Here is a 9,778-nt window from a genome sequence, read left to right on the forward strand (position 1 = left end):
GACTCTAAACTCACAAACAGCGTCTAAAAAAAGTTGTATCATCGTGGGCCTGACCTATGCAATCGCAGCCCCTGAAATGCAAGTGGAATTAGAACACAGCCCATGTCCTGCTCACCGTGTGCCTCGCGAGGGATGTCTCTGCCCCCAGGATGGGGAGTCATTTACTCTCATAAAGGTGTTGCATGGATTACCAACAGCCCTGCTGCTGCTTTTTTTTTCTTTATTTGAATATAATTTTCTAACGAGTTTTGCTTTCATAAATACAGTTTATTGCTTGGTTTGTCTTTGCCTAACACTAATTTTGAGTTTCCAGCCCTGGAGAGTGTGCCTCATGGTGGGGGTGGCAGAATGGGGTCCCGGCTTCAGCAGGTGCCGCTCTTCAAAACACAGTTCCCCTCCCCCAAGGCAGAGAACTCAAAAGCTGAATATTATTTTTGGCCCCTGTGTCTCAGAGACATCCCAGTCAGACATCTGACCAAGCAAGTTGTTCCACAACGGAAACACAGCTAACACTTCAGTCCAGCCTATGTCGGGGGCAGCCTGTTGCCTGTGGCCTGCATCAGTCTCCACTGGACACAGCCATCCAGTTATGGAAGGTGCCGTTTCACTCCGCTGAAACCACCGTGGAATAATGCAATCCTTTCAAATACAGCCCCATGGGCTCAGAGCTGTCCACACAAGTCCCCGCTCACTCTTCTCCTCTTGCAAACTCCACCAATCTATTTATTGGGAAATGTGATGTTTTTCCCTCCAAATGTCGTCTCCCTCTTAGGGAGTGATGTTGCTTCCTGGCTATTGGTTAGCAGCAAGAAAGGCAGCAGTGCTGGGTCTCTGCAGGCGGTCTCTGTGGTTCCTGGGATCCTCAAGCGTCGGTCTTGGGTTCCTTTATCGATTTGACAAACTCCTTGACCTCCTCTTCCAAGACCTTGTTCCTCTTCTCCACATCCTCCCGGCAGCGTTCCACGTTGCGGAGGCTGATTTCCAAGGCTGCTGACTTCTTCTTCTCATTCTCCAGTTCTTCATTGAGCCTCACCACCTTAGCCCACACGTCATAATTTTCCTTCTCGAGGCTATGAAGAAGGGAAGAAAAGAATGGGATGACAAGGCATGACCTCTAGACTCTCCCTCCGGCCTTGCCCACTGCCACCCTGTCCGTTTCACCTTCCATATCACAAGACCCATCTCCAGCCTGTGCCTCCTAGTGTGTCCCACCCCAGACAGGAGGACTTCCCAGTAAAGCTGAACTCCCACAGCATGTTCCCGCTCCTCTTTCGTCATTTATCATCCATCCTGTGACATCTTGTGTTGTTTTTCATGTCGTTTTGTGTTTTGTATCTTCTACCACCCTATAAAGTCTTTGAATGAAGATACCACCTCTAATACTTAGAGCCCACTAGCGCCTTACATCTGTCCTGCTCTGTGGAAGTGTTGATTGACAGCTGAATCTCACCCAGATTCCATGTGTACGGATCCCCAGCCCCTGTGTAAGGATCCCCAGCCCCTGTGTACACATGTGTGCCTTCTCATCCTGCTCCACGCAGACCATGGATCAGAGCCTTCTCTCATGAAGGCTCCTGGAGACCAAGATTTGGAGAATCCAGGGAGCTGCCCTTTGAGAGCAATGGTCTTTCCAGCCCCACCCACACTTCTGAATCCTATTCAAAGTGCAAGATCTACTGGATTACTGAATTCCCAGGATTTTCACTGTTACTGCCCCAAATCTTGGTCTCATCCCAGGTGCCTGTCTGTCCCCCTTCAGGCTGTGCTGAATTAACCCTTGAAAAATGAGCGTATATATGACATTTTTAAACCATGGTAGGGAATTTCAGGCCTGTGAGGAGAATGTGATTAGAAAAGTCACTTCAGAGTTTCATTCTGTGAGATACTGCCTCCATGCTACCCAATGGCAGAGACATTCTTAAATGGAGACTTGAGCTCCTGTTTGAGCCCATCCCTGGGCTCCCCTGGTAGCTCAGATGATAAGGAATCTGCCTGCAATGCAGGAGACCCATCTACAGCGTGTGCAGGGGATCCCGGTTCAATCCCTGGGTTGGGAAGATGCCCTGAAGAAGGGAATGGCAACCTACTCCACTATTCTTGCCTGGTGAATTCCATGGACAAAGGAGCTTGGCGGGCTACTGTCCATGGGGTTGCAAAGAGTTGAACACAACTGAGCAACTAACACTTTCACTGGCTTCTAACTTCACAGGCCCGGTCGATGCTGCACGTAATGGCCTCTCATCAGAGTATTGCCTACCATTGCCCATTTCTTCTTAAAGCCAAATTAGACATTCCTCTGGAATCCACATTGCAGGAAGATTCTTTCCCATCTTCCCTAGTGACTCAGACAGTATACAATCTACCTGCAACGTGGGAAACCCAGGTTTGATCCCTGATTTGGGAAGATACTTGGCAGGAGGAAACGGCAACCCACTCCAGTATTCTTGTCTAGGCAATCCTATGGACAGAGGAGTCTGGTGGGTTACAGTCCATGGGGTTGCAAAGAGTCAGACACGACTGACTGAGTAACACTTTTACTTTCTGTAATCCTACTCATCACAAATCTAATTTTCTTCTCACAGTTCTCCACATCCCTCTTGTTCAGAGGGCAACCTCACGAGACACTGCTAGATCTTGACCACTGATTCCAGTGGTGGAGAGGTAGAATCTGAGTGGGCTCGGGAGGGTGGCTGACCTGGGTTCAAATCCCAGCCCCATCAATGATTAGCTGTGCAATCTTTAGGAACCTTTTTATACTTCCCAAACTCTTATTTCTTCTGTAAAATGAGGGTATTACCTATTTCACCTCATTACTGAAGGGATTATATGAGAAGGGATGTATGAAGCATGAAGATTAGAGAAAGTATTATAGACTGAGTCCTCTTTCCTCTCCCATGGAGGAGTTGGGAGTCCCCACCCCCCACCCAATTTTGGATTCAGAAGACTTTGTCCCCTTCAGGAGGAGTGGCCACCTTAATAAATATTTGCAGAGTTGGTGAATGACATTAATACAAAAAAGTTTTTAAATTTCTCTTAATGTTTTAGGGCAAATGCATGAGACTCTTTGCGATCCCATGGACTGCAGTCCTCTAGGCTCCTGTGTCCATGGAATTTCCCAGGCAAGAATACCGGAGTGGGTTGCCATTTCCTCCTCCAGGGAATCTTTCCAACCCAGGGATTGAATCTGCCTCCCATGTGTCTCCTGCATTGGCAGGCACATTCTTTACCACTACTCTACCTGGGAAGCTCCTATTAAGGCACGTTGATGCTTAAACAATCACTTTTTGGAAATAGCTGGTTAAGCTACTTAAGCTACATACTTACTTTTCCACGAATTTAATCTAAAGTTTAGTGTTTTCACTAATTTGGTCATCTCCTCAATCTTTTTGCCCTTTTTCTTCATTAGGCCAGACTACTTACTATAGAATCTGTCGTCTATAATTGAAGTTTCATGATGTCACTCCTTTGGCAGAGAAAAATCCCTATTTGCTTTTAATATGGAAACCAAGTGGCTGCCCAAGCCCCTCTGGGATTGACTTACTTTTCAATCTGTTCCTCGTACATTTGCTTCTGTGTTTCTATTTCCTTTCGCAGCTCCTGGACCATCCTCTGCAAAGATTCAAGTTCGTCTTCACCAGAGATTTTTTTCCCAGGCCCAGTTTCAGAGTTTAGGCTGGCAAGAGCATCTCTCTTGGAGTCACAGGCCTGGGGTGAGAGTGTACTGGCTTCATCCCCAGGCGACCCGGGCTGGGTGGGGACATTATCATAGGTGGAAGTTCGCTGGGAGTCGAAAAGCTGCGGCACACCTTGAGACATCGTTCTCCTGTGCCCATCCCCAGCCTTCGCCTCCAAAGAAGATGACCAGAATTCATTTTTAAATATCTCTGTTTTGCAGCTGTTGGCACCTTGCAAAGCAGAGGTCAAGAAGCATTTCCGGTTTGGGAGCGTCTGAGTCCTTTTTCGTGATTGCGGCTTCCAATCCCCTGGCTTGTCCCTGGATGCTTTGTCTTCTAGACACCCATCGTTTGGCTGTTGTCCAGTGGGGCTGGTTGCATCTGAGTCACTGGCCTGAAAAAAAAAAATGGCCATGGATGTTACATGGGTTTTTGTCACATGTGTCATGTTCTCAGGATGAGAAACTTGAAAGAAGGCATCTCCTGGGTGCGCATCTATGAAACTCCAGAAGACCGTCTCTTTTATTTCCTTGGTATTTTCTTTATTATTGTATTTTAGATTAGAGGATAAATACTTAACAATATTGTGATGGTCTTTGCCACACATAAACATGAATTGGCCACAGGTATACATATGTCCCTTCCTTCCTGAATCCCCCTTCCATCGTCCACCCCATCCCACCCCTCTAAATTGTCAGAGAGCACTTTGAGTTCCCTGCATCTTACATTAGACTCCCAGTGGCTATGTATTTTACATACGACAATGTATATGTTTCAATGCTATTCTCTCAAATCATCCCCCCTCTCCTTCCCCCACTGTGTCCAAAAGTCTGTTCTTTATGACTGTATCTCTTTTGCTGTCCTGCATATAGGGTTGTCAATACTATCTTTCTAGATTCCATATATATGTATTAATATATGACCTTTATGACTTACTTGACTCTGCATAATAAGCTCTAGGTTCATCCACCTCATTAGAACTGACTCAAATGCATTCCTTTTTATAGCTGAGTAATATTCTATTGTGTATATGTACCACAACTTCTTTACCCATTATCTGTCGATGGACATCCAGGTTGCTTCTATGTCCTAGCTATTGTAAATAGTACTGCAATGAACATTTGAATACCTGTGTATTTTTCAGTTATGGTTTCCTCAGGATATATGTCCAGTAGTGGGATTGCTGGGTTGTATGGTAGTTTTATTCCTAGTTTATTAAGGAATCTCCAGATTGTTCTTCATAGAGGCTGTATCAATTTGCATTCCCACAAACAGTGTAGAAGGGTTCCCTTTTCTCCCCACTCTCTAGCATTTATCATTTGTAGACTTTTTGATGATGACCATTCTGACTGGTGTAAGATGATACCTGATTGTAGTTTTGATTGGCATTTCTCTAATAATGAGCAATGTTGAGCATCTTTTCATGTGTTTCTTAGCTATCTATATGTCTTCTTTGGGGAAATGTCTGTTTAGGTAAGAAGACCATCTCTTAATTTGTCACATTAGTTGATTTTCTGCCAGGCATTTTTTTCAGAAGAATATTACATTAATGCTTGAAGGAACTCGTGCTCTAGAAGTGAAATGCTGACTAAAATCAATTGCTTGTGGGAAGGAGTCTTAAAATAGGATCTTTTAAAATAACCTTAGAATGGGGAGGCTTTTCCATGACCAAAATCCAGAAGCCATAAAAGAAAAGTTTGATAAATTCAATCTACATGGGTTTCCATGATTTTCCAAATTAAAAGTAAGCCACAGAAATCACTACATGCTAAATCAAAAAAGAATTAACAAACTAACAAAAATATTTGCAATGCATATCACAGACAATAGGCTATTTTCCCTAATACATAAAGTTCATAAAATTTGAGAAGACGACCAATAATCAATAGAGACATAGGCAAAGAACAAGGTCAGACGGTTTATGTAGGAAAATGCAACTGGCCCTTACACATATGACAACAATGTTTGGATTCTCTTACAACAGGAAAACTTCACAATTAAAATTAATGAAATATCAGTTCTTTCCTATCAGATGGGAACCCCCACCCCCTGAAAGCTAACATACTCTGCTGGGAAAAGTGTAGGGAAATAGATAATTTCATGCATCACTGGTGGAAGCACAAAAGAGGACAACCACTATTTAACAATTTTAATCAAAATTACATTACAAATCTATTTACTGACTCATCAATCCCACTTCGAGGAATTTATGCCAGAAATATATCTGTCTGAGCATTAAATAAAGCATGGTCAAGATTATTTATGGCATCCTTGTTTGTAGTATAAAGGAATAAAAGTAACCTGCTCATCTCTAGGGGCTGGCTGAGTAGATCGTGGTCCATGCACAGAATGGAATACCATGTGCGTGAGTCGCTCAGTCATGTCCGACTCTGTGACCACATGGACTGTGGTCTGCCAGGCTCCTCTGCCCATGGAATTCTCCAGGCAAGAATATTGGAGCGGGTTGCCATGCCCTTCTCTAGGGGATCTTCTTGACCCAGGGATCAAACCTAGGTCTTCTGCATTGCAGGCAGATTCTTTACCATCATACATCTGCCAAAAACACAGTTTATGAAGTTGCTGTCTATGTATTGACATGAAAATGTCTCCAGAGTATGCCATTAAACAGAAAACTTCAAGATACAGAGTAGCATACACGTGTGCCTGTGTGTGTGTGTGTAAGGGGAGAGAATGAGTATGTTATACCTTGTATAAAAAGGGAGGTAAATAACAGTTTACATTCATATTTACTTATGTTTTCATAAAGGAACATTGGGAAGATGAAAAAGGAACTGATAAAGGCAGGGAAGAATGAGGTGGGTGGAGAGAGCAGAGGGAGCTGAAGTTCTAAACATATCTCTTTTTCTTTTGTTTTGATGTTTTTGTATCATGGATATATATGTTTAGATTAAATTAAGAAGAAAGAGAAAAAGACTGAGCCCTAAATGTAAAATCAGAAAATCAGGGCTCAAGCTGCACTGGAGGCTTCTAGCTTATCACCTGCGCCAGCAACCCTACCTGGAATCAGAAGGGCCTGGGCCCTGAGATGCAAACTCGGTCTAAGTCCCACTCTCCTGCCATTCTAGTACCATCACCTTGGGCTAGCGGGTCCACCTCCCTGAGCCTCAGCACCTCAGCTATCAGATGTGTAAGATAAATTCTGCCCTACAGAGGAAGGGTGACGACTCCACACGTGATCTATTCAAGGTCTCCAGCACAGTGCCTCTCTTTAGTGTTACACTAAGTACAGAAACCTGTCAAATGAGCAAAATGGCCACTCTCAAGGACGTCCAGGATGATTTCACTATATGAAGTAGGAACATTCCTAAATATTAATTTGATTTTAGAGTATTAGTAAGATGCACTGTATCCAGACAGGCATCATCCAGGAAAAAAATCACAACCACCACCACCTTTTTTTCAGTACTTTCTTCACCATCCACAGGATTAACAGTACTGAAGGCAGCTGACAGCACCTGGTCAACCGGAACTTTTAGATTCATTACTTGGTCACACATCAAGAATCAAGCTGCTACGTAAAGTTCACATGTTCTTTTAAAAAATATTTGTTTCTCTAAAGATGTAAAAATAGCTGAGCTTTGTAAATTGTTGGCCTTACTCTAAATTTCAGAGTCTGCAGAGTTTTTTGACATTGTGAACGTGAGCCGCAATCCTTCAGTACAAATGAGGGGTTGACATTGCTGAGACAGCTTATCAGGGAAAGGGAAATAATACACAAACACATCACATACTCTGAGAAAGAAATCACGTTTCATGGCTCAGCAGGAAACCAGTTCTCTCTGGACTTTCACCCGTAATTTTCAACAACTCTCACTGAAACATTTACACTGTGGTATACATTAATTTCCCTATCAAACTTCCCTGGACTGCATTTGAAAGGGTTTCCTTTTTAATGTGGGCTTCAGTGAGGACTCCCATTGCTCAGTCACTGAAGGGTGGGCACACATGTCACTAATCTCATCTCCAGGATACCAACAGAAACTAGATTTTGAAAGATGCCAGGCTTTCAAGATGCATTCAAATGAGTCTATACCAGCTGCGCCCACTGCCATAGCATCTCCCAGGACTCCCCAGATTGCCAGCCCAGAGCAGCTCTTACATGGAATGACCTGGACTGAGGGAAGAGTTGGATGGAAAGAGGAAGGTTTTCTACACCTTACCATGTTACTTACACTGTCAGTCCTAGAAATTGGAGGGTCCTCAGTGGCATCCCAGCCCACAGAGCTTCGTGCAACTGGAGGTTTCTTGGGGTCATTTTGGGGGGCAGGGGGTGACAAAGGTGCGTCCTTGGACTTGGGGAAAAGGACTTCGTGGTCTCTGATCATCATGGTCATCACTCTTTGGATTTGAGGAGTCCCTGAAAGAAAGAAGAAAGAGATTTGTAGTGCAAGACCATGGGCAGGGGGCAGGCAGTCCTCAAGGGTCTCCACCCATGAAATGTCACTAAACTTGACTCTAAAACCACATGGCCCCCACAGACTTCAGTTATTCCTCACAGAATCCTTCTTAATTGCTTGGGATAGGGGATCCTGAAAAGGATGAGACAGAAGGATATGGGACTGGGGTGAAAAAGGGTTGTTTTCAGCCTATAGTCCTCTGCATCGTCTTTGATTAGGAAGTAGGGACTACAACAAGAAAAAAAAATGAAGACATCTTTCTCTCCTGATGTGGTCCTCAATATGACATCTGATTTCTTACTGCACACATACCTAATGTGTGCCAAGCGTACTGCCTCCCCGAAATTACGGCAGACATCAATACTCTGTGTCAGAACTCTTGTTCACTGAACTAAGACACAGCCTCAGAAGTCTTTTCAGCACAGCTTTACACGTAGCCTCTTGCTGAGGTGTCTTATAAAATTACATTTGTTCGTACTCTCTGGTTAAGGGTGTTTAAAAATACTAAAAGACTAAGAAACACCAGCTAAATGTTTTTGTGCTAGCCTACCATACTGTGTGATGACTGGTAAATCTCTAACCTCTCTGCTCTGCTGTGACCCAGAAAATAAACTGCCTGCTGATTTCACAGGGTTATTTTACAACTCAGATAAGATAATCTACAGAAAACTCTCAGCAAATTGCAGAGCAATTTGGTAGTGATGTCACTGTTATTACTTCCTCTGCCCCTGCCATCACCATGGGACCAGCGGTACCTCTCATGATCACAGCAGGGTCCTCGACCTTCGACCTGATGAGATTCACACCAATCACAGTAGCCAGATTGTCCACACTCATTTTGTTAACTCCACAGTTCAGCTGGATTTCATGGAGGAACCTGCGGGCAGCCAGGATATCCCAGAGTGGGGGACAAGAAGTTGCCACAAGGAAGTACTTCCAGGTACCACAGAGGTATGTCTCAGCTCTTTCCTCCTGGTCTCAGGAATGGGACCAGTCTGCTTTGACTACAGGAATTTGGTTTTGTCTCGAAAGATTCAAGATCAAGGCAGACAAGAAACAAGCAGCCCAGCTGCTGAGGGTGGTGTAGGGGTCAAGGGTGGCTAGGAAGTTACATTGGCACAAAGCAGGGTCCAGTGCAAGGAGCTAAGAGGAGATGAGAAAGACTAAAATGGGTGCGGACCATGCCTAGTCTTCACTTTACAGGCTTATCTCCCAGGCTTTCTGTACATCCCAGCTGAGTCTCCAGAGAAGAAAATGTTATAGTGAGATTTCATAAATGGGAATTCATGATCCCTCCGTGCTCTCATCCTCAGAGTACACCACCGAGCATCTCAAATTTTCAGCAGGTGCTCAAAAACTAACAATGAGTTTTCACTATAATTCTACCCAGCTGAGGCATGAAGCTCTCAGACTCATCATTAAAAAAAAAAAACAAAAAACAACTCTGAAAAGATCAGCAAAGGGATTTCTAAATACTATCTCTAAAAAACACTTTTAAAGGAATAGGCTGAAACAATATAAAATTCCCAATATGGAGAAATTCTCAGAGAAGGGTGTGGTGTCCAAATGAGAAAACTTTATGGAATATTACAGAGTCATATATAACCCTATTTTGCAACATAGGAAAATTCTCAAACTATAATGTTTAGCCAAAAGAAGCAGCTTACAAATATATATATATATATA

General features: G+C 43.7%; 1 protein-coding gene across 3 annotated transcripts in view; it reads right to left on the reverse strand.

The window, feature by feature from the left end:
• Positions 1-200: 200 nt before the first annotated feature.
• Positions 201-9,778, reverse strand: part of ARHGAP25 (Rho GTPase activating protein 25) — a 92,692-nt gene continuing 83,114 nt past the window's right edge. For 2 of the 3 annotated variants that reach the window (XM_010845322.1, XM_010845321.1), the window contains 4 exons: positions 8,848-8,969; positions 7,868-8,052; positions 3,542-4,068; positions 201-1,070 (listed from right to left, as the gene is read on the reverse strand). In XM_010845322.1, coding sequence (XP_010843624.1) covers positions 863-1,070; positions 3,542-4,068; positions 7,868-8,052; positions 8,848-8,969 — 1,042 coding nt within the window. In that variant the 3' untranslated portion in view covers positions 201-862. The remainder of the gene's footprint in view (positions 1,071-3,541; positions 4,069-7,867; positions 8,053-8,847; positions 8,970-9,778) is intronic. The other variant, XM_010845320.1, reaches the window with a different exon arrangement.

The sequence above is a fragment of the Bison bison genome, unplaced genomic scaffold (genome assembly GCF_000754665.1).
Source record: "Bison bison bison isolate TAMUID 2011002044 unplaced genomic scaffold, Bison_UMD1.0 scf7180017864215, whole genome shotgun sequence".
Lineage (NCBI taxonomy): Eukaryota > Metazoa > Chordata > Mammalia > Artiodactyla > Bovidae > Bison > Bison bison.